At 36.5% G+C, this 26409-nt stretch overlaps 1 protein-coding gene across 1 annotated transcript in view; it reads left to right on the forward strand.

The window, feature by feature from the left end:
• Positions 1-1950: 1950 nt before the first annotated feature.
• ENTREP2 (endosomal transmembrane epsin interactor 2) overlaps positions 1951-26409 on the forward strand; it is a 1562546-nt gene continuing 1538087 nt past the window's right edge. The window contains exon 1 of the mRNA XM_053717551.1: positions 1951-2494. Within this exon, the coding sequence (XP_053573526.1) occupies positions 2267-2494 (228 nt within the window). The 5' untranslated portion in view covers positions 1951-2266. The remainder of the gene's footprint in view (positions 2495-26409) is intronic.

Raw genomic sequence — 26409 nt, forward strand, 5'->3', positions numbered from 1 at the left:
ATACAGTAGATACTGACAGGCTCTCAGCAGTGTGTGTCTATACAGTAGGTACTGACAGGTTCTCTCAGCAGTGTGTGCCTATACAGTAGGTACTGACAGGTTCTCTCAGCAGTGTGTGCTTATACAGTAGGTACTGACAGGGTCTCTCAGCAGTGAGTGTCTATACAGTAGGTACTGACAGGGTCTCTCAGTAGTGTGTGTCTATACAGTAGATACTGACAGGGTCTCTCAGCAGTGTGTGTCTATACAGTAGGTACTGACAGGTTCTCTCAGCAGTGTTTGTCTATACAGTAGATACTGACAGGGTCTCTCAGCAGTGTGTGTCTATACAGTAGGTACTGACAGGCTCTCAGCAGTGTGTGTCTATACAGTAGGTACTGACAGGTTCTCTCAGCAGTGTGTGCCTATACAGTAGGTACTGACAGGTTCTCTCACCATGCAATACTGTGCTAGGTGTGGAGGTTATAATTATTAATACAGGCTTATTATAGTTCTTAAAAGTTTAATTAGTGAAACAGTGCTGATATATTAAATGAAAGATTTAAGAAAGAGTTTTAATTGTACACAGCCAAAAAATTGCCTATTTGCATACATTATTCTTGACTTTAAACTATTAAGTCGGGTAAATCCCTTTCTCTACCACTCACCTCAAAATAAGTATTTTATCCAAAAATTGCTATGGCTTTATTCATTCCTGCTAATTTGTTTTCCAAATGTATTTCATTGTTATTTATGCACAAAAATACGATTCAGACTTAATTCTCACATGTAAATATGGTTAACTATAGTCAAATTTCATTATATAACTTACTGTTTTATATTAACCTCTGTATTTCTATTCAAGAGTTAAAGAGTGAATCCTGCTTGGTGGCTGCACTGAGGGGTAGCTAGCAACAATTATATAGATAAATTGGTACTTTGGTGGGATAGGCAGAGTGAATGATAGCAATGGGGAAAGACAGCATCTCCACTCCGTATCCCCTCCCCTTTGACAGCACATGGAGGAGCAGCAATCACTTGCAGAGCAGCCTGGCGTTGGTTAGCACTGACAGAGCTGGATGCCCGGGACTGTAAATCACCTCCTTCAGCAAGCAGATCACAGCTGAGACTGCACAGATCACTATTCCCTGGGCTCCAACCCCTCAGCTTCCTATGTCTTTCCTTCTCGTAGTCTCTCCGCCCAGTGTTTATTTAGAAGTGACTTCATCACACTGTTTGCCTCTGCCATGGGGTTGCTACTAACACACACGGGGCTGATGTGATCCCTACTGTGCCTTATACTGCTGGAGACTCTCTAGTGACAGCCCCACTGCATATGCCGTGCTATCCAGCAGTCTAGGGGGCTTGTGCTTATTGGTGCCTGAGCTCAGCTGCGTCCTTGCCAGGAGAGGAAGGAGATGCACTTACAGTAACATCACCTGGAGTGAGGACAAGTGCAGGCTGTGGGAGAGATCACACTATCTGATCGCACGCGAATCCCATTGTGTGTGGCTTAGGCTGCTGGCTGTAAACACTCTGGATCTTCCATGGTTTCTCCTATTGATTGATGCGCAGTGATCTCCTCACACTGCTCGTTCTGAGCTCTTGTGTGTGAAACTGATCGTGTTTGACAGGCTGATGTGGCTGCCTATTAGACTGTGCAACTCGAGCTGTGGGGTTAACTACTCTTCTCTATTGCTTTGTGTCTAACCTGATGTATTGACATCTAGTGAAAATATTGTGATCTTCCTAACTGTGATCATCTAGGATTACAAGACTGACTAGTGGCTAATGTATAAACTCGTGGTTGGTTTAATCGACACACTTAAACTGTGGATTCTTACCCAGCATTTTTGACTTTCTGGTCACCTTGGATCGTGGACCCTGCAAGAAGTGATCATACATCTGCTTATGAGTATTTGTGGATCATGGGGCTATATCATATTACCACATTATGCGAGATCACTTTGCTCTCCATGTTTATTTTAATTATTGTGGTCTAGTTTTTCAGTCTTTAATGATCTTGGGATCTAGGGGACAACACTCTCGGGAGTCAGTTCACATAGAACTTATACTTTGCACCTAGTACTGAGGCTTTGAGGGCTTTCTGCTGCCATAAGTGACCACCTTGCTTTCTCCATCTCGTATTTTGGGATCACTTTGAAATACAAGGCTGCTTATTCTGTGCTAAGTGTGGTAAGGGAAGCAGATCACTTTGGGGACCAGCTAACAGCGATTACCAGTCAGGGCTCCTCTATCAGGGAGGATCATCTTCCTGCTGATAGCCATGATGCCTCTAACTGCCATGCCCGGTACGCGCTCCCTGAGCCCAGCTGCCTTGTCCCGCAGCCTGTCCCGTCTCAGGGAATACCGTACACGCTCCCGCATCATGCTGTGCCTTGGGGTCTCACAGATGGTGCTAGGATGTCTCATTGTGGCTGTCAGTTTCGCGGCTTTGGCTCTTACCACCTCGGCCAGGGTTAGGCATTCGTGTCCCTTCTGGGCAGGCTTTTCGGTAAGTCACTTGCTCCCTTGTCTCTATTCTACCTGCTGTCAGAATGGAATGGGTTAATCATTTGTGTTATCAGTTTATTATGTCTACTATTGGTTCAGTTATACTAAGAGCAGCTGACCAGCCCTGACAGTTATCACATGAGTGATTATGCATATGAAAGTGATTATCATACTCTTGTGCTTTACTACTCCTAGAATAGCAAGTTATTTCAATTATTCTTTTAAAAATGAAAATCTTTGCAGCCCTTGCTAGGACTGACTTTTTGATATCCTCTCTCTTATTTTGTCAAATGATGAAAAGCAGTCAGAAGTTAATGTCTGCTTGTGGTACTTTACACCATTCAATGGTTAGATATTTTACTGAGGGATGCAATTTATGTTGTTGGGACTTATTTAATTGTTTATTAAACTGTTGTAAACCAGTTTTGTCCCCCATTCCATAAGTTTGCAATGAAAAAAACAAGAGGAACATCAGTGGTTGTTTTTCTAAGCCATTCCAAATGATATGAAGAGTTAATATTAGAACTGCTTAATCAGTCTGACATCTGTATAGAATATAAAAGTCAAATCTGAACAAACGTGAAAAACTATCATAATAAAATAAGTATTTAGCAGATATGTCAAGAAGTTACAGGGGTTTTCACAGAATTCATAGAAGCAAAGGATACAGAGTTAAAGCAAAAGTAAAACAGAACAGATAATTAATTTATTTAATAAAAATGATGATTACCTAATTTGATTTTTTAATGCATCTTTTTGTGCCAAGTAACCATTATTATCAATTTATGATCTAGGTGTATTGCACAATCAGATACCAGATTATACAATCTATTAGTGAGCATTTTCCCCCATCACATTTATACTAAAATACAACATTACACACCTCAGTCAATGTGTGTATGACTGTCAGACTTTGTCTGATAAAGGGATGAGATGTCTGAAACGTTACTTGTCATTTTTTGTGTGCCTAATAAAGCACATTTTCACAAATTCCAGCAAGTGCATGTCTGCTTTGGATTTATAAAATATTTTTGCCTGCACCCTGGTCACATGTGATAATCTCATAAGCAAACTCTAGTTCCTCACACTGTTATCTTTGAGGGTCACTTTCCATTGTTTCATAGTTTATATATATATATATATATATATATATATATACACACACATATACACACACACACATACACACACACACACACATAAAATTCTGTATGAAGGACTTTTACAATGCATATGTACAATCTTATAAAAAAGATATCATAGAATATCAGATGCATTGGAGAGCTTTCTCTCACTGCTGATAAAGCTGACACTTAAAGGGACATGAAACCCACATTTTTTCTTTCATGATTTAGAAAGAGAATGCAATTTTAAACATCTTTCTAATTTACTTATATTATCTAATTTGTTTTATTCTCTTGATATTCTTTGCTGAAAAACATATTTAGATATGCTCAGTAGCTGCTGATTGGTTGCTGCAAATAGAAGCCTCGTGTGATTGGCTCACCATGTGCATTGCTTTTTCTTCAACAAAGGATATCTAAAAAATGAAGCAAAATAAATAATAGAAGTTAATTGTAATGTTGTTTAAATTTCTATTCTCTATCTGAATCATGAAAGAAAGATTTTGGCTTTAGTGGCCCTTTAAGTGAACACAGCTCATGCCCCGGTGAGTATTTCTTTAGGAGGCACAATTTTCTGGTCTTGCAAAGCCATATGTCCATATTGTCTTCCATCTCATTGTCATCATTTTAGTTTTACTCCAACATTACTTAATTTATGGAAGGAAGAAAATGAGCTGCGATTCTGTGTTTCCCCTAAGGAAACCAATAGAGCAGCCGGCAAATCTGCTGCAGATGCTTCAAGGACAAGGGCATTTTCCTTTAAGAAAAAGGGGATAAAATAACCTTTTTTTTTCTCACGACCGGATGAGGAATTGTAGATGACCATGCATTCCAAATAATGGAGCCACAAGAGAAAACTTCTTTGTGTTGATCAAATGACAATAGAATGGGCTCTTGCCTGAACTATCTTGCAAAAAACTAGTGATAGTGCTCCAACCATGCAATGCTCTGAAAGGAAACAGATATCTAGATACGGTACAGTGCTGTGCTTAGAAACTGAAAGATCTGCAACACTACCTTAAATAATGCACATGTTTTTTATAGCATGTGACAGCTTATGAAAGGAAACAAACATTAATATTGTATTTTAGTACTAAAGATATGTTTTGTCTCAGGTCATAACAATGCACTTGAAAACTCACTCATACATTAGGCAACACATAGGGTTAAATATTGCTGTTACATGTTTTGGACTTAACATGATGTAGTTTGAGGAAACATCACTTTGAAGTGAAGCAGTATTTAAAGAGGAGCCTTGTCATATTGTGTTCTTTTGACACAGAAATTTCATCAATTTGCAAAATCTGATTTAAAAAAAAAATGTTTTTCAATAAAAATGGTGTAAAAAAGATTATATTTTTTTTTTATTCAGTGAGTATTGCACATTTTTAACAATAACTGACAATTGCAGGGAGAGGAAGGCTATAGGAGCTCACAGATGAGTGAAGAGCAGAGTACTGTTAGATGGGGTTAGAGGGATTAAATCCAAAAATGTTTCCCTGTCAAGTCTCATCAGCAATTCAGTTTTCACAGAGAGATTGACCTGTCTCATGCACAGGCAGATGTTGTTATTGTGTGTATGTAAGTAAAAAAAACACACAAAAAATAAAGCAAAAAACAGATAAAGGTGGCATGTGTGAGTTATATTTATATATATATATATATATATATATATATATATATATATATATATATATATATATATATATATATATATATATATATATATATATGTGTGTGTGTGTGTGTGTATCTGAACATTGGTTACTCACTAGTTGGTTATCTAGTCTTTACAGCAGTGCTTTATATTGCAATCAAGGGACACACCCTTTGAAAAGCTATCTTGAGTTTTGTTTATGTAGATAATTAAGGGTAAATATAAATTATCTCCTGTATGGATCTAGTAATAACTGGGCAGAATGGTGCAGGATCATCAATCTGAAGCCTTTAGATTGCATTGCAGACTCTATGAGGACAGTGGAAAAAACAAAATTTTCTGAGTTAAAGTACAGGAAAAGCAGGCAAAATAAATAAAAATACAATGCATTGCTTTGTTACACACAAGTAACATTTTGTGTGGAATTCATTTTTCAGTATAATGTTTCTTTCTGGAGGAAGCTGAACAATGAGAACTACTTTGTCCATTTTTTAAAGCCCTTTGAGTGTCAGCTAAATGAACAGGCCTCCTATACCTCTATTAAAGGGATACTGAACCCAATTTTTTTCTTTCATGATTCAGATAGAACATGCGATTTTTATCAACCTTCTTATTTACTCTTATTATCAATGCTCTTTGTTCTCTTGGCATCTTTATTTGAAAAAGCAGGAATGTAAGCTTACGAGCCAGCCCATCTTTGGTTCAGTATGTGGGTAGTGCTTGCTGATGGATGGCGAAATGTAGCCAAAAATGGGCTGGCTCCTAAATTAACACTCCTGTTTTTTTTCAAAAAAAGATACCAAGAGAACAAAGAAAAAGTGATACTAGGAGTAAATAAGAAAATTGCTTAAAATTAAATGCTCTATCTGAATCATTAAAGGATTACTTTCTGTTATAATTTTTAAGCTAAACAACTAACATATTAAAGTTAATAAACATTAATTAAAACATACTGACCTATATTTTCTCCAAAACGAAGTTTCATAACGTTCTTAAAGTTATATCTTTTATTCGCCGATGTTGTCACGTTATCCTGCCCACTATTTTCAGCACTGCATGTTCAAAATACTTAAACCAATAACTTTGTGTTTAAAGCGCCATTTTGGAACCTAGGTATTGTAAACGGATTGGTACAGAGCAAAGGATACCCACGGAGTGGGTTTGGAAAACAATTAAATTTGCAGACAAGATTTCTGATATACGGTAGAGATATGTTAATGAAATGCTATTGATAAAAAGAGTATTTGGGGTAGTTATTTAGTAACAGGCATAGAAAATATTTACTTACAGTGTCCCTTTAAATAAAAAATTGGGTTCAGTGTCCCTTAAATTGTAAATATGGCTTAGAAAGAAGTTACACTTCACATGCTCTAGTCTATGTGTTACTGACAGCCACAAGGGTGCTAAATAGCAGATCTATATGTGCTTCTGGCAGTCAAGGGGTTCAATCCTTACTGTGCTACTGACAGCCAATAGGTCATATTATTGATTAGTATGTAAATAACAGCCAAGGGGATAAATAACTGCTCAGGTGTGAAAAATATACTTAGTGAAGTCAAGGGTGCAGCCTAAATTAGAGGTTTTGGTTGACCATTATGTGACATCACCTACCACCCATAGCCAGCAACTTACAGGTACAGATAACAATATTGTGAGGACAACAAAGGGAGTGCAGAAAGGGTTAAGAGAACTGCAGGTGTGGGGAGATCAACAGCAGCATCAGTGTAGCTTGAGGAAAACTTAGGACCTGTGGGTATAGCTTGAGAGAACAGGTTTGTAGGGGGAAGCAAAAGGAAGTGTGAACAAAGATTATTAAGAGAACAGACAATTTGATTGTTTAATTCACAATGTGCTGCTTAACAGCAAACTATTACTTTACAAATCAAGCAGAATACTAATGCATAAACAAGCCATAAATCATAGGTGTCTAAACTAATAGATGATGACCGCCAATGTAAGGTAAAAAGGCAACATCAACACATGTATTTAGTGTTAGGCAATCTGTAAATCAGGTTGCTAAAATAATAGGTCAGTTAACAGGCCACCAGAGTAATTCCTGTATAACAGTGTTATATAAATATACTAGCATAACCCCTGTTTTACTTATTTCAGCTCTTCTGGGAATGTGAGGTATAATTACCATATAACTAACTTTATATTCACACAGTATTGCTCCAGGGCTAAGTTGGAAATATCCATACAATTCTTTTCACTGAGCTGAAGATCAGGTACAGTGTATTAATAAAATAATTAAGGTGCATATTACAGTGTTCATTTTTGCTCTAAATTCAATGAGTACATTTTCAAAGATTATTTTTTTTCCCGAGATATTTGCATTATCATGTGTGGTTTTGTCAGGTCATTATAACATGCCTCTAATAAACTTTATATAAATAATAATAGGTGTGAAACTAACAGCTTTTAATAATGTATCTAATAATGTATCATAAACTGGGCTCAGAGCCCAAGAGAGCATATATGGGCTTCTCATATACACTATCAATAAAGGGAGTATTTTCCAGGAGCAGTTCACTTATACACACTCTCTCTCAGGAAAAGTAACTATATTAAACAAGACTTATCAATTAGTACATATAAACTCATTCATTTTAAAAGAATGAGGGTATATTTATATCTGTATATTAACAATTCCAGCTATTTTGAGTTATCATATATTTAGGACCACTCTATGTCTATCATAAATTGTATTGCCTCTTAATGTGTTCCAAATGCTTTGCATACATACTGCAAAGTATTAAAGTATGGAGAATTGTAACTTGATATTTATTTTTATATTTGAAAATGCAAGTTTTGCTCTTTAAACCATCACCTGTTGTTCTCAAAGACATGCCCATTAAAATGGGCCAAATTTTAAAGTAACACAGACCATCATGACTCTCTCACTAACCCCCCTTAATATCTACACTGTGACCCACCCCCACACTCTAAGAACCCTATTATGGATTTCTCCAACACAAGAACTCACAACATGATCCACACACACACCAATACCCACAGTGACCTCAACTCAGGACAACAAGCCCCCCCCTCCCCTAAAACCATTAATATTACCCTCATCTTAAGAACATTATGATCCCCAGCATGTACCCCCTTCTTTACTAAGGCTCTAATTTAAGAATTGTTCTTTTGTGTACTCAGTCCTTATCTAAAACCTTGTTTTATCTAAAAGGGAAAAATCTTGTTTGAATCCCTAATTCATCAATTTTTGCATTGCATTGCATTGTAGTTGAAAAAGTCCTATAAAAATGTCACTTGATGCAGTTCTTCTGTGCAATAATAAAGTTAACAGACCCTTATTTGTTAATTATAGAAAACCTAAGTACATCAAATAATAACAATGAATTTAAAGGGGAACCATTAGGTACACTCCCCTTTTGATTTGTTGGAAATATGCATTTCTCAGTTAATTTACATTTAGAAAAATGTGTTTTAAAGGAACAGTATATACAGTAGATTTGCACAATCAACAAATGCATGATGAAAAGACTTAGAGGCCTATCCATCAAGCTCCGAATGGAGCTTGAAGGGCCGTGTTTCTGGCGAGTCTTCAGACTCGCCAGAAACAGCAGTTATGAAGCAGCGGTCTAAAGACCGCTGCTCCATAACCCTGTCCGCCTGCTCTGAGCAGGCGGAAAGATATCGCCGCAATTCAACTCGATAGAGTATGATCGGGTTGATTGACACCCCCCTGCTGGCAGCCCATTGGCCGCGAGTTTGCAGGGGGCGGCGTGGCACCAGCAGCTCTTGTGAGCTGCTGGTGCAATGCTGAATATGGAGAGCGTATTGCTCTCTGCATTCAGCGAGGTCTTGTGGACCTGATCCGCACTGTTGGATCAGGTCCGCAAGACCTTTGTTAAATTGGCCTCTTAGTCTGAACTTCAAATGTCTAGTAGATTTTTTTTCTGACAAATTTAAAGTTATGTCTATTTCCACTCCTCCTGTATCATGTGGCAGCCATCAGCCAATCACAAATGCATAGACATATATTCTGTGAATTCTTGCACATGCTCTGTAGGAGCTGGTGACTCAAAAAGTGTAAATATAAAAGTGTGCACATTTTGTTAATGGAAGTAAATTGGAAAGTTGCTTAAAATTGCATGTTCTATCTGAATCATGAAGATTTAATTTTGACTTTAGTGTCCCTTTAAATTGCCTGCTATTTAACCACAACAAAAATAATTTAAGTTCTGCTCTCATAGAGCACTGTTTAATTTACGAGTTGTCTATTTTAATGAGGAAATCCCTACGGTAGAGATCATTCCCATTTATATGCAATACATTTCAACTGAGTCTAAAAAAATCTGAAATTGTAACCCTTACTTTGTACATGGTTGTAAATTCCCTTTAAACAACATTTATTATTTGTCTGGTTTAATATATGTCTATCAGAACTTTCATTAAAAGATTGTTTAAACTGTGTTTAACTGTTCTCTGAAACTAAAAAGTTGCACAAAACAAATCAAAAATACATTACAAAGTACAGTTATACTTATAAATAAACTATTAACCCCTAAACCACTACCCCCACACAGCAAACTATCTAAATAAACTATTAACCCCTAAACCGCCACCCCCACACGGCAAACACTAAATAGAACTATTAACCCCTAAACCGCCATCCCCCACATCACAAAGTAACAAACTATTTACCCTTAAACCACCATACCCCCCTTCGCAAACACTAAATATAACTATTAACCGCCAAACGATAATCCCCCACATCGCAAAGTCATAAACTATCATCTAAACCCCTATCTAAACCTAACACCCCCTAACTTAACACAAAAAATAATACCCAAAAATTACAAAATAAATACAACCATAAAAAAAAATTAAAACTTACCTGCAAAAATAAATAAAACCAATTATTACCTTTAAAATATGCCTGACATTACTAAAAAAAACAACTAGCTTTACAAAAAAATAAAAAATATTACAGAAAATAAAAAAGTAATTACCCAAAAAATAAAAGAATTAATCCTCTTCTAATACCCCTTAAAAAACATTCTAAAAATAAACTAACAATAGCCCTTAAAAGGGCCTTTTGTAGGGCATTGCACTAAAGCAATCAGCTCTTTAGAGAAAACCCCCACTAGCCCTTTAACATTACACCCCCAACCCCCCCAAAAAAAAAACTTATCTAAAAAAAACTAAATTACAAGGTGCCCTAAAATGAGCATTTGGATGGGCATTGCCCTTAAAAGGACAACCAGCTATATTGCTGCCCAAAAACATAAAAACTCTAATCTATAAACCCCCCCCCCCCAAAAAAAAACTAATACTAATCCCACTGATGATGATGGCAGTGGAGCTTCATCTTCATCCCGGCGGTGATGGAGACAGCAACGTTGGTCCTCGTCTTCTGAACTTCAACATGGAGCTGCTCTTCATATGGTCTCCAGCCACACAGTGAATAGCGAATTTAATATGGGGGTACCCTTACATTCCTATTGGCTGATTTGAATCTTGAAATTCACATTCAGCTAACCAATAAGCAAGCGTAACCCAGGTTATGAACCAAAAATGGTCCGGTTCTTAAGCTTTACATTCCTGCTTTTTAAATAAAGATAGCAAGAGAAAGAAGAAAAAAATGATAATAGGAGTAAATTAGAAAGTTGTTTAAAATTGCCTGCTCTATCTGAATCATGAAAATTTTGGATTTAGTATCCCTTTAATGCTAGCAGTGTTTTTGTGATTGCAGAAAAAAAATACAGCGCCACTTGTAATCTAGCCCATACAGTTGCAGGCTTGCTAATGCTAAAATTACATACAAATTAGAACAAATCATGTTTCCACTATATTGGCCCTTTAAGTATGCTCAATAAACATGTGCAAAGTAATACTTTGTAGAAAAGCATTGTTTTGTGTAATAAAGCATATTGAATGAATGCTTCTAATTCATGTCTTTTGCATAAATGCATTTATTCCAAATTGAAATGCATTGATGTCTATTTCAATTTTGACTACTATGTCTCTTTAAATTACTACAACATAAATTGGAGTTTTTAAAAATGTGCTATTCACTATTTAGTGTATTTTTTCCCAAAAATCTCCAATAGATTGATTTGTTTTAAAGGGAAATGTATATAATGCATTGGTTTTCATGATATATGACAGTACTAGTCATTTTACAGGGAGAACTGCAGTAAACCTATTATGTGGCTCTTTGGTCACCTAATGGAGAGTGACTTTTCAAAAATCACTTAGATATTCCTGTTGTAATTACTTTTGTATTTTGAACTAATTTGTTAGCTCTTGTGTTGGCAATGACTGGATGTTTTCAGTGCAGTTTATCAAAGTACAGTGGCAGCTCTGTTAATGTTCTTGTGTTTGGGCACTAAACTCTGGCATTTCATCACTTTCTAATATTACAGTGAATCAAACAAAGCTTAAGGCTTCAAACTTACCAGTACACTTGGGTCTCACTTTACCCAAAACTCCACCAGTCTTTTATCATATGATAGCATTGCTTGCAGCGTTTTTGCAACATTTTATCCAATATTATTAAAGTGTATAAAATGGAAAAATATTTATGCAAATACCAGAGTTACTGAATTGCATTCCTGGTGCAAAAATAAAAAGGGTTAGTTACTGCATCTGGCCAAATGGGAAAAGCCCAGGTACCACGTCAAGGCCCCTTCCAAAAACCTGGGACCCTAAAACAGCCACACAATGCAACAAGTGAAGGGTGCACAGGCTTATGTAATCACCCCAGACATATACAAAACACGCAGGGGACTGCACTCTCAGAACGGACCAGGTACACATCCCATGACCCTGTAACATGCTCAGCCCTGGGTGCTCACTGGCACTCTCAGGAAGTTGTGCTGTCCCCAGAGTCACAGGCAGTTAACCCCAGACAGGCCTGGGTGCAAGAACCATAGGGAAAATTACAAAACAAATTAATACAACACACAGAGAAAGTCCAGCACTCACTTGGTTCTTGCACCCAGACCTGTCTGGGGTTAACTGCCTGTAACTCTGGAGACAGCACAGCTTCCTGTGAGTGCCAATGAGCACCCAGGGCTGAGCATGTTACAGTTTCATGGGATGTGTACCCGGTCCAGTCTGAGAGTGCAGTCCCCTTCTGTCTTTTATATATATATATATATATATATATATATATATATATATATATATATATATATATATATATATATATATATATATATATATATATATATATATATATATATATATATATATATATATATATATATATATATATATATATATATATATATATATATGCAAGGGGAGGCTGTCACCGGATTTGTCATTTCTGACATAAGAAGAGGCTTCCGATGGCCGGGATAATCGCTGGAGCGGCATTCAGGATTAAAAGGTAAGTTTTTGAAGTAAACAGTGAAATGTCAATTTTGATGAATTAAAGTGCCCTTGTTTTTAATCGGTTTATTAAAAACCGGGCACTAATTCATCCAAATTGACCTTCACTTTAAATATATAAATATACGCACACACACAGCATACTCACACATTGGGCTCCACTTATGAAAGGTCGGTGGACATGATTTGTGGTGCCTCACTGCGAGGGGACAGCATATGCTGTACACATTTGACATTGCACAAATCGTCCGGCAGCAAGGTCTGTCAATTATCCTAATCAGATCGGGATGATTTCAATCCGCCACATTTTAGGTGGCAGACAGGTTAAGTAGCAGCATTCTTAAAGGGATAGTAAACCCAAATGTTTGCTTTCTTGATTCAGATAGAGTATGCAATTTTAAGCAACTTTCTAATTTACTCCTATTATCAATTTTTCTTCATTCTTTGGTATCTTTACTTGAATATAAGCCAAGGAGCCGGCCCCTTTTTTTTTCAACACCCCGGCTAGTGCTTAGTGATTGGTGTCTTACTTCAAATTCACATTCAGCTAACCAATAAGCAAGTGCAACCCAGGTCTGAACCAAAAATGGACCTGCTCCTTAGCTTACATTCAAGTAAAGATACCAAGAGAACAAAGAAAAATTAATTATAGGCGTAAATTAGAAAGTTGCTTAAAATTGCATGCAGTATCTGAATCATGAAAGAAAAAAAATGGGTTTACTATCCCTTTAAGTCCACTGCTAGTTCGCTGTGGCCCCAAAGCTGCTTTCCCAGCTTGATAAATGAGGGGCATTGTCTAAAGTAGGATTCTGTATGATCATTGCACTTATATTCTTAGCTTGAATCCCATATGGATCTGCATTTGTAAGATTTTCCAGCACTTGGAAGCTTTAGAGATTTAAAATGTACAAATACTCTCTCTGCTATTAAAGCTTCATATATAAAGAGTCAGCTGTATTTTAAAGAACTCATTAAGAAATTCTGTATTGGTTAAATAACATTCATCCTAATATCTCTGACAACCATTGAAAATACTGTTTTTTAAATTAATTTTAACCTATTTAGCAACCAGAGCTGCTTAGATTTTACCAAATACATAAATAAATAATAATAAAATAAAACAACGTAAAAAAAACTGTATATAAAACACTATCGCCTAGATTACGAGTCTTGCGTTAGCCTTAAAAAGCAGCGTTGAGAGGTCCCAACGCTGCTTTTTAATGCCCGCTGCTATTACGAGTCTGGCTCACTTTTCTTCTGCGACTCGAGCATACCGCAAATCCCCTTACGTCAATTGCGTATCCTATCTTTTTAATGGGATTTGCCTAATGCCGGTATTACGAGTCTTGGAGAAAGTGAGCGGTACACCCTCTCCTGTCAAGACTCCTACCACATTTAAAAGTCAGTAGTTAAGAGTTGTATGGGCTAACGCCGTAACATAAAACTCTTAACTAAAGTGCTAAAAAGTACACTAACACCCATAAACTACCTATTAACCCCTAAACCGAGCCCCCCCCCCACATCGCAAACACTTAAATAAAGTTTTTAACCCCTAATCTGCCGACCGGATATCGCCGCCACTTAAATAAATATATTAACCCCTAAACCGCTGCACTCCCGCCTCGCAAACACTAGTTTAATTTTATTAACCCCTAATCTGCCATCCCTAACATCGCCGACACCTACCTATATTTATTAACCCCTAATCTTCCGCCCCCAACGTCGCCACAACTATATTAAAGGTATTAACCCCTAAACCTAAGTCTAACCCTAACCCTAACACCCCCTAACTTAAATATAATTTAAATAAATATAAATAAAATTACTACAATTAATTAAATTATTCCTATTTAAAACTAAATACTTACCTATAAAATAAACCCTAAGCTAGCTACAATATAACTAATAGTTACATTGTAGCTATCTTAGGATTTATTTTTATTTTACAGGCAAGTTTGTATTTATTTTAACTAGGTACAATAGTTATTAAATAGTTATTAACTATTTAATAACTACCTAGCTAAAATAAATACAAATATACCTGTAAAATAAACCCTAACCTACAATAACACCTAACACTACACTATAATTAAATTAATTCCCTAAACTAACTACAATTAATTATAATTAAATTAAATAAACTAAAGTATGAAAAACAACAAAACACTAAATTACAGAAAATAAAAAAATAATTACATTTTTTTAAACTAATTACACCTACTCTAATCCCCCTAATAAAATAAAAAATACCCCCAAAATAATAAAATTCCCTACCCTACACTTAATTACAAATAGCCCTTAAAAGGGCCTTTTGCGGGGCATTGCCCCAAAGTAATCAGCTCTTTAACCTGTAAAAAAAAACAATACCCCCCAACATTAAAACCCACCACCCACACACCCAACCCTACTCTAAAACCCACCCAATCCCCCCTTAATAAAACCTAACCCTAACCCCTTAAAGATCACCCTACCTTGAGATGGCTTCACCCAGCCGGGCACAAGTGGTCCTCCAGAGGGGCCGAAGTCTTCATCCGATCCAGGCAGAAGAGGACATCCAGATGGCCAGAAGTCTTCATCCAGATGGCATCTTCTATCTTCATCCATCCGGAGCGAAGCGGGTCCATCTTCAATCCAGCCGACGTGGAGCATCCTCTTCAAACAAAGTCAAACTGAAGAATGAAGGTTCCTTTAAATGACGTCATCCAAGATGGCGTCCCTTCAATTCTGATTGGCTGATAGGATTCTATCAGCCAATCAGAATTAAGGTAGGAAAAATCCTATTGGCTGATGCAATCAGCCAATAGAATTGAGCTTGCATTCTATTGGCTGATTGGAACAGCCAATAGAATGCAAGCTCAATCTTATTGGCTGATTGCATCAGCCAATAGGATTGAACTTCAATTCTATTGGCGGATTGCATCAGCCAATAGGATTTTTCCTACCTTAATTCCGATTGGCTGATAGAATCCTATCAGCCAATCGGAATTGAAGGGATTCCATCTTGGATGACGTCATTTAAAGGAACCAACCCCCTCAGATTTATATCTACGATTACAAATCAGAGTGACCACATTTCCAACATAGTACACAAACACTGGCATGTCCTACAAGCAGATGAACAATTACAGTCAATCATTCCAGAAAAAACACTCTTTGCCTACAGAAGAGCAAACAGTCTCAGCAATTGCCTTATTACCAGTCATTTTGATAGGAATGCAAAGAAATCACCTCTATATAGAGAGTCGATTGCTTGTGGCAATTACAAAATATGCCAACATATGGTTAAGAAAAAAACCATAGTTGACAGGTTTCAGAATAAATGGACTATAAACAATCACATAACGTGCAAAAGCACTAATGTTATCTGCTGCGTATCATGTAATTGCAATTTATTCTATGTAGGTATGACTACTAGATGCTGGGGAAGGAGAACGACTGAACATCCAAGCAATATTAGGATAGCACGTAAAGATGTAGAAAAGGATAAAAAAATAACCAGTGTTGCCAGACATTTTTTACAATACCATGAAGGCAACACTAAAGCATTCAAATGTTGGGGACTGGAAACTTTGAGATCAGGTATCAGAGGGGAAAATACCGAACAGGCGTTATTAAAAAAAGAAGCAAGATGGATTTTCAGACTAAATACAGTCATGCCTCATGGCATGATTGAAAACAATAATTTCTGGGTTTATTTATAAGACTTTTGTGTTTTAGGAGTTATTTTGTACATACATAAAGTTCAGCCCTTTACATGGCTATTATATTGAATCTGTTGTAAGACATTCAACAGACATTCAGGGTGTTTTGGATTCTTCTTTGTAACAGATTAAACAGTTGTGATGATACAAGAGTCACATAAAATCTATCATATGACATAGTACTGCGAATACCACAATATGTCTAAATAAATGAAGATGTCACTTCTGTATATTTGAAAGATAACATAATAAACACTTATGAATAAGTCTGTATAGATACACACCATGTCTATAGAAACGTGAATACTGCAATATGCCTAAATGGTAATAAATGCAGATGTCAATATTTAAGAATGGGTAGATAATATAACTAGCAACTATGTACAAGTCTGCATAAACACACACAATGTCTATGATAAACCTATATTTGGATGTGCACCCTGAGTGGGTGAAAAAGTATCAGGTCTATGGTTAAATTAATTGCAGCACCCAATAATAAAGGGTTAATGGTAGATGGAATATACATACCAGATCCCTCAATAATGTGGCGCTTTTGAATTACAATTACATACACATAGAACCATCGTTTACGAAACTTTTACTGTGTTATTATTATTATCATTTATTTGTATAGCGCCACCAAATTCCGTAGCACTGGGTACAATGATAGGGGTATACAATGACAACATTTTGCTAAAACTACAAAACATAAAACTAAACAAATCTAGCACAGGAGGAAGAGGGCCCTGCTCTGAAGAGCTCACAGTCTACAGGTTTAGGGTGCAGAGACATAAGGTTGGGGTAGCTTGATAACATCAGTTGTAGTTGCAGTAGTGAGTCAGGTAGTTCATGTACTAGTTTTGTTCAGATGAGGGATGGAGAAGATATGATACGCCTCTCTGAATAGGTGAGTTTTAAACGAGTGTCTGAAGCTATACAAGGTTGGAGACAGTCTTATGAAGTGGGGTAGAGTGTTCCAGAGGACAGGAGCAGCACGTGCAAAGTCTTGGAGGCGGAAGTGGGACGTAGAGATAACAGGAGTGGAGAGATGTACTGTAGGTCAGAGGTTGATCGAAGAGGACGGGATGGGGAATATTTCACAATTAAGAGAGGAAATATAGTTGGGAGTTAGACTGTTTAGTGCTTTGTAAGTTAGGGTTAATACTTTAAACTGTATTCTGGAGTATATGGGGAGCCAGTGTAGAGACTGGCAGAGCGTAGTCGCTGATGTAGATCGGCGACTTAGGTGGATGAGTCTAGCAGAAGCATTCATAATAGATTGAAGGGAGGAGAGGCGGTGTTTTGGAAGGCCATTTAGGAGTTGGTTGCAATAATCAATGCATGACAAAATGAGGGAATGAATAAGTATTTTTGTCGTTTTTTGAGTAAGGAAGGGATGAATTCTGGAAATGTTGTGTAGGTGTGAACGGCAGGATTTGGTAAGCACTTGTATATGTGGGTTTAATGTGAGTCCTGAGTCTAGTGTGACCCCAAGACAGTGGACCTGGGGTGAGGTGTTGAGAATAGAGTCTCTAACTGTCAGAGAAATGTCAGGTGTTGGATGTCTCGAAGAGAGTGGGAATAAGAAGCAGCTCAGTTTTGGACAGATTGAGTTGGAGGTAGTGTGAAGACATCCAAGAGTATATTGCAGAGAGGCAGTTGGAAATCTGGTTGAGTAAAGAGGGAGAGATATCAGGAGAGGAAAGATAGATTTCGGTATCATCAGCATATAAGTGGTACTGGAATCCAAAGGAGGCTATAAGTTTTCCAAGGGAGGATGTATAGAGTCAGAAAATCAAGGGACACAAGACAGAGCCTTGCGGTACTCCAACTGAGAGAGGCATAGGATCGCAAGATATGTTGTTAAACTAAACTGAAAAGAGAGATATGAGGAAAACCAGGAGAGGGCTGTGTCTTGGATGCCAAATGAATGTAGTATTTTTAGGAGGAGAGGATGGTTGACTGTGTCAAAAGCAGCAGATAGGTCAAGAAGAATTAGTAAGGAGTAGTGGCCTTTTGCTTTAGCTGATAACAGGTCATTTGCTACTTTAGCAAGAGCAGTTTCTGAAGAGTGTTTAGGGCGGAAACCAGATTGTAATAGATCAATTAAGGAGTTAGTTGTGAGAAATTGAGTTAGCCGATTGTAGACCAGTTGTTCCAATAATTTTGAAGCAAAGGGAAGTAAGGAGACCGGTCAATAGTTAAAAGGGGTGGAGGGGTCAAGCGAGGGCTTTTTTAGGATTGGTATGATTGACACATGCTTAAATGCTTGAATGTATCCGGAAATGTGCCAGCGGTGAGAGATTGGTTAAAGAGATGAGATGGGGTAGGGGTTAGTGAAGCAGAGAGAGAGGCAATAAGTTGTGAAGGAATAGGGTCAAGTGGGCAGGTTGTGAGATGAGCCAAGGATAGGAGTACAGAGACTTCTTCCTCTGTTACATGGGGGAAGTAGCATAGAGTTTTGGTACTAGAAGGGGTGGGTAGGATTGCTGGGTTTGAAGGGTGTGAGGTGCAGATCTCTATTCTAATGGTGTCAATTTTATTTTTGAAGTGATCAGCAATAATCTGAGCATTGAGGTTGGTAGTGGGCGGGGTTGCAGGTGAATGTAGAAGGGAGTTAAAAGTTGAGAACAGCTTTCTGGGGTTGGATGCATGAGATGACACAAGGGAGGAAAAATAGAGTTGTTTGACCAGGCTGAGCACAGAGTTGTAGGATTTAAGGATGAATTTATAATCCCAGAAATCAGCACAAGTGTGTGATTTCCTCCACTGCCGTTCAGCAGCCCGTGTTGATTTTAGTGCCGAATTATACTGTAAAGCAACAAGGTTTGGGCAAGAGAGGGATGAAATGTCAGAGAGCAGAGGATTCAGTTGGAAAAGTCTATGAGATCCAAGTCCAAGACCTGTGTTAAAGTATAGATCATATTGTTACAGAGGTATTATCTGTCTGCATTTGTATTTTATGACAAATAACCGCTATACAATGTAAGAAAACAGTAAATAGTTAAAAACTTGTTGGTGTGCACTTTCAAAGATATTGTTCATATATAAGACTCATATTTAACCTCTGTTACTCACTAACCGATTTACGGCAATTAATAACAAAGAGTTAGCAGGAAGGCATGTTGTACTGAGCATGGTTGATTGACTGCAGAGGATTATTACACGGTCCAATCACTCTGTACTCAGGTCTTAAGAAACATCAGTAGAGAAGAATAGTTATTACTGGCCGATTAAGGGGCGTGTATGAAAAATGACTTCTGATTGGTCCAATATTGGCAAAGATGAGTTTAAAAAGAGGCGAGTCTCTGGCATTCGGCTTGTTAAAAATATCTTCAGTCACATTGAGAAAGGCCGAGGTGTAACGGCCGAAATGCTTTTGTGCAATATATTAGAGAATTATTTATATTTATTTTACCATATTCTATCCCAGAAGGCTGTGTTCAGCTACCCCTGGCACCTAAAGCCGTCGATTCCAGCTATCGGGCAGGAATACAGGGGGGTAGCCCATAGCGGTTCTGGTTTTAGTTTTTTGGAGGTTCTTAAGGTGGTGGTAGCTATTGATGATGTAAATATCACCTACATTTTTAATTGTAATGAATAAAGTTTAATTTTAAACATGATGTATCGTATTATATAGCTGATTCAATACAGAATATTTATATGTATACCTCTATACAGGAATGAGTTCTCACTAATCCCTTCTTATCCCCTTCCCTTTTCCTTTATCCTGTAATTGAACAACCCTAACCCTGACACATATTTGTCCCTATTTTTTATTTTGTTTTCTTATCATTTTTGCTGATGCCAAACAATGAATACTTTGTTAACATAATAAAACAATAAGGAAAGTGGTGGCTGGAGTTTGACCACTGTAAAACAGTTGCAACAAACACGGTGTTATTCTGTTCTTATAATGTTTGGAGTCTGCTGATATTAATCTGTTAAAAGATTGTAGCAAAATGTTGTCATTATGTTACCTGTTCATTTAAATGTTTTTCATATAAGTATAAAAGTTTTTTTCTTCTTCATCGATTTCTGCGTATTGCTCTCCGCATTCAGCGAGGTCTGTCGGGCCTGATCCTCACTGTCGGATCAGGTCAAACAGACCTTTGTTAAATAGGCCCCATAATATGTACAATGCATGTTACAATACTAACATACAATACTGAGTTTGTTATATGGTTATTTCAGAAATTGAATTCCATTTCAGGCTTAGAAAACTCTAGCAAAGATTTTAGTAGATACACAACTTTTTCAGATAGGAAATTAGAGACAAAAATGAAAATTTAACAAGGACAATACATTTTAGTAGACCAAATTATTGTTTTAGTTTAACTATGCTGGTTTATCTGATAAACTTAATAAAAAATATAAAACCAACTTACAAAATAAATCAATAAATAATGATATTAGATGCCATGGTAGGTCTTAATGGAGAGGGGAATATAATTTAAACACTGCTACTCTAAATGGACAATAAAGCTTATTCTGGCACCACTGAGAAGCAAGGCATTCTGGGTATGGATAGTCAATGCTGTGGCACACATAAAAAATGCATAATTTTGAATTCCAGCTATCATTAGAGCAACCTGTTCATAGAGGACTCATTTTAGGCTTAGAAGTGTATTTTTCCTCACAAGAATATATGCTGTGTTGCAGGTTTATTCTTCAGAATGCAAAAAACAGAGCCCTTTGAGGTTTCTCTTCTAACTCTGCTCTGGAAGTTCTAAGATTCATGATACTTAAATCACAGCAGAGGTCAAGTGGACACACAGTTTGATGCTGGCTATTATACAACTCTAAATAGAAGCTAAATAAATTTAGGGCTAGTGTGCTAATCAGTTGCTTGGAAAATGCATGTGGTTTCATTGTGCTAATGTTTTTATTATAGCATTTTTCTGAAGTAGAACATTATGCAGATGACAGTCATTTTTCAATTTCTTTTTTCTTATAAGGTTTAGTATAAAGTAAAAGTATATATTTTACACACTTAGACAATGAAGGTGGTGTTATTGATATATATACTGTATATATATATATATATATATATATATATATATATATATATATATATATATATATCAATTAAGAACTGTTTTTAAAAGGGACATAACAGTTTGTGATTTATTCAAATACTTTTACAGCTTTTTGCAAATGAGATTGATCCCCTGCCAATGCCAACAACGGTTCAGGGGTGCTAAGATTCCTCATGCAGAAAAAATGCCCAAACCCCCCCTTTTTATTTTTTACTTTTATTTATATCCAATAATGAGTACAAATATACAAAATGCATATCACCTCGCCACTCTGTGCGAGGATAATTAATTTAAAGGGATATGAAACCCAAATTTGTTCTTTCATGACTCAGCAAGAGCATGCATTTTTAAGCAAATTTCTAATTTACTCCTATTATCTTTATTTGAAAAGCATGACTGTAAGCTTAGGAGACGACACATATTTGGTTCAGAACCCTGGGTAGTGCTTGCTGATTGGTGGCTACATTTAGCTACCAATCAGCAAGCATTACCCAGGTGCTAAACAAAAAATGGGCTGGCTCCTAAGCTTACATCCTTGCTTTTGAAATAAAGATACCAAGAGAACAAAGAAAAATTGATAATAGGAGTAAATAAGAAAGTTGCTCAAAATTGCACGCTCTGTATAAATCATGAAATAACAAAATTTAGGTTTCATATCCCTTTAAGCAGCTTTTAACAAGTAAAAAACAATAAAAAATAAGGTGTGTAACCACATTGTTGCCGGTTTATTATTTTAGTAATCCAACTTAAACAAACCAAACTAGTTAAACCAAACAAGAAAAGTTGCTTTGTGGTACATGTACTGCAGTGTTTTATGATTGTAAATGTATACCCTTCAGGATCTAAAAACGATTGTAACAAATCTTGAGAAAATTCCACTGCAAACCATATTTTAGACTTACCAAAAATGCCTAGATATTTTATAATGCTATAACCATGAGGTAACGATGGTAGTTGGCTTATCCTAATACAAAAACAGTGAGAGCAGCTATAGGAATTACATGAATTTTAACATAGAGGTGGATATAATAAACTTATCAGCCAAGGTATGGTACCAAGATAGTGTGGTGTAGAGAGTATTTTAAAAGATCTGCATATGTATGGTTTTCCAAGGCTTAAAAGAAGACAGTATATCAGAACGTAAACGCTCTCTGTTCCGCTTAAACTTAAATAAATCAAAATAAACTAAGCAGAGACAATTGCATAGTAGGACATATAATCCAATGTTTTGTGAATGGAAACACATACTCAGTCAATGTGAAAAAAACTGTAATGGATCTTAGGAGTATTGCACTAATTTTGTAATATTATAGCCTCGATAATGGCAGTTGGTTTATCTTAATAAAAGCAATGAAAGTACCTACAATACTTGTATGGATTTTACCTGAAGAAGGGGGAAATACATTTTTTTTACACGCTCTCTGTCCTGTTTAACCTTTAACCTGCAAAAAAAAGCGCTGATATGGAACAAAATGTGAAATATAGTAGGCTATCAACAGTTCCATAACATATGGCCTCATATGGAATTTTCTGAAAAAACAAGTTAAATACATCCTGGGGAGCTGAACTTAAAGGGATACAAAACCCCATTGTTTAGCAACTTTCTAATTTACTCCTATTATCAATTTGTCTTTGTTCTCTTGCTATCTTAATTTGAAAAAGCAGGAATCTAAGGAGCTGGCCCATTTTTGGTTCAGAACCTGGGTTGTGCTTGATGATTGGTGGCTAAATGTAGCCACCAATCAGCAAGCGCTATCCAGGGTGCTATCCCACCAGAACAATAAATCCTAACTGCAACCACCCCATCGCTTAGGTGACCCCATTTGCCTGTTAACTGTATTAAACTTTCTCGACAAACAGTATTACATCATCCTAATTAACCCTAACCAAAATTCACTCAATACATCATCAACTTTTTTAAAATAAGAACATTAAAATCTTTTAACTATTTTGTCATTTAAAAGGATATTAAACACCTCAAGATATTAATATAAATGGTTTTAATTACAAGTATTATTTTCTTCTCCTTCCCTGTAATTTAATTCTGAATATTGTGGGCTTTCCAATTCCTGTTAAACATGGAAGTTTAGACACAGCAATATTCTACACAGTCATTGGTTGCCCACTCTAATAAGCTATTTATAACCATTCCCAATTAGACCTCAGCAGAAAAGGTACAATATGGCAGCACTTACTGCTTTATGGACATTAAATTGTTACTCCTTTTTAAAAAAAAATTAAATTAAAAAGCTAATATAATTTTGAAAAATACATGTACAAATTATTATCAAGTTAATCTTTACATTGAATACAACATTCAAGCAATGATTTATTTGGTGTTTAATGTCCCTTTAAAGCGTGCTACTGCATACTCACCCATCACAGGAAAAAAGTACCTCTCAGTGCAGCCCTCAGTGACCCACCAAACCAGGGTATCCTTTCTCTCTGAGATTCCTCACTACAAGAACTTGAATAACATATTTTTCCTATTCTATTTCTTAGTACAGCAATGTCTTCAATCAATCAATCAAATAATAATTATTAATTAATGCCCACTGTCCTAAAAATCTGCTTGTTCTTGTCACTCTAATACAAAAAAATAAAAAATAAATAAGTACATTCATTAATTAAAAGGCTAAACATCTGTATCCTGCATGTCCTTAGCACTGTCATTCTTAGAACAGAAGAGCATCCCATTATCAATATTTGCATAAGACATATTTCAATTAAAATATTGAGTCATTGAGGGAACAGGGTGCTTAGGGGCTGGGGTGCCAGTGCTTATTACTCATAACATGAGTTTTTGTTTAAATATTTCAGCTAATTACAAATGGACCTTAGTGATGGTTGACATGGCCACAAGGGAGCCATTAATGTTACCACCTATGAAAAAGAGATATCCCAGCTTGATTGTAATGTTTGCAAATGGGAGTTCATATATATAAAAAAAAGGATAACTGACTAATTTTCTTTATTGCCGCACCATTTATTTTTACAGAATTTGAGATATTGCATTATGTTTATGAATAAACTACTTAAATAATAGCAACTTATATATTAAAACTATGAGATTTGCTTTCTCAGGATGCCAAAGAAATACAGTTATTATGCATGTATAGCTCACATCTCTAATGCAAACATAAATATATATAGGCTTCCATTACATATGCAGCGTCGCCCGCAAAATCCTCTGCAGCTAGATTTTATGCGATTTTGGTATTACATATACGGCGTAGCATACAAGTTATGCACGTATATTTCACCCTTCGGATGTATTTTTTTAAGCTATAGACTAACATAGAACAGCCGTGCAATTTGGTATCCAATATCCAGCACAAGGACTTACGTGGCAAAAATTGAGAAATATTACTCCATTTTTACCTCGCCATAAAAAGCAGCCACAGCAAGCCTTGAGTATGGGAGCACCGTAACTCCCGAAAATGCCTGCAAAAAATAAACTAACACCTAACGCATGCGCAATGTCTATCTACCTGTCAACCGTAATCCCCCACCGCAATAACTAATAAAGTCTATTAACCCCTAAACCACCATAGCCCACAACGCAATAAACCTAACCCCTAACCTAACCCCCCCTAACCTACCCCCCCAACCTAACACCCCCTAAATGAACTAAAATTACCTAATTTACAAAATACTAACGTTACTATTAAATTTAAATTAAACTAACACTACTTAAAAAATAAAAATAAACTAAGTATAAATAGGGGTTTTACGTGTCGGGCTTATTTTTGGGAGGCGTGTTAGACTTTTACGGGAGATTTGTTATTTTCTTTACTTTTCTTAGGCGCCGGCAGTTTCTAAAGTGCCGTAATTCACTGGCGACTCCAGAAACCTGTATTTACGCTCATTTCTGGACATTGCTAGTTTATCAGACTTACGGCACTTAGGAAATGCCGGCGCCTTATATGTAATACCCCGATGTGCGAGGTGAAATTACGGGCGGCACGGGTTCCCACGCTTGCACCGAAACCTGCGCCGTATATTTGATCGCGCCCATAGTTTGTAATTCCTCCATTTATGTATATACTGTTTAAAAAAATAAAAATAAATGTTATACATATATACAGTATATATATATATATATATATATATATATATATATATATATATATATATATATATATATGTATATGAAAGAAAATAAAAACCATATAGCAGTACTTAAATAAAAACCATATAGCAGTACTTAGATGCTAAATTCAGTCTGTAATCTAGAGCTAATTACATTTAAAGACCAGCTTATTGAAATGCAGCATCAATAGGGACTCTGCATATCATTTTATCTGTATCCAGGTGATTGTCTCCTAGACATCTGAACTGCTTTAGGAACAGTGATGTGTATTCAGCATCTAAATCCAGGTTAAAAAACAAAGCCCAGAAAAAAGATGGGCATGACATGAGACTGATTTCTTAACAAACAACAGCTTTATTTAACATCTGTACCAAGTAACAAATATTCAGATGAAATTTGTTAAAATTCCAAACACATTGGGAAATGTTAGCAAATGCAAATTTGTAATCTGCTAGTAAAATATACTAAAAATGTTCTCAAATAGCTAGGCAATTAACTTTCTTTCGCCTAGATTTAGAGTTCTGCGTTAGCCTTAAAAAGCAGCGTTAAGGGGTCCTAATGCTGCTTTTTAAGGCCCGCTGGTATTTAGAGTCAGGCAGGAAAGGGTCTACCGCTCACTTTTTTTCCGTGACTCGAGGCTACCGCAATTTCTATTACGTGAATTGCGTATCCTATCTTTTCTATGGGATTTGCCTAACGCCGGTATTACAAGTCTTGGAGAAAGTGAGCGGTACAGCCTCTACCGCCAAGACTCCAACCACAAAAAAAGTCAGTAGTTAAGAGTTTTATGGGCTAACACCGGAACATAAAGCTCTTAACTACAGTGCTATAAAGTACACTAACACCCATAAACTACCTATGAACCCCTAAACCGAGGCCCCCTCACATCGCAAACACTATATTAAAAATTATTTAACCCCCAATCTGCCGACCG

The sequence above is a fragment of the Bombina bombina genome, chromosome 6 (genome assembly GCF_027579735.1).
Source record: "Bombina bombina isolate aBomBom1 chromosome 6, aBomBom1.pri, whole genome shotgun sequence".
NCBI classification, from domain to species: Eukaryota; Metazoa; Chordata; class Amphibia; order Anura; family Bombinatoridae; genus Bombina; species Bombina bombina.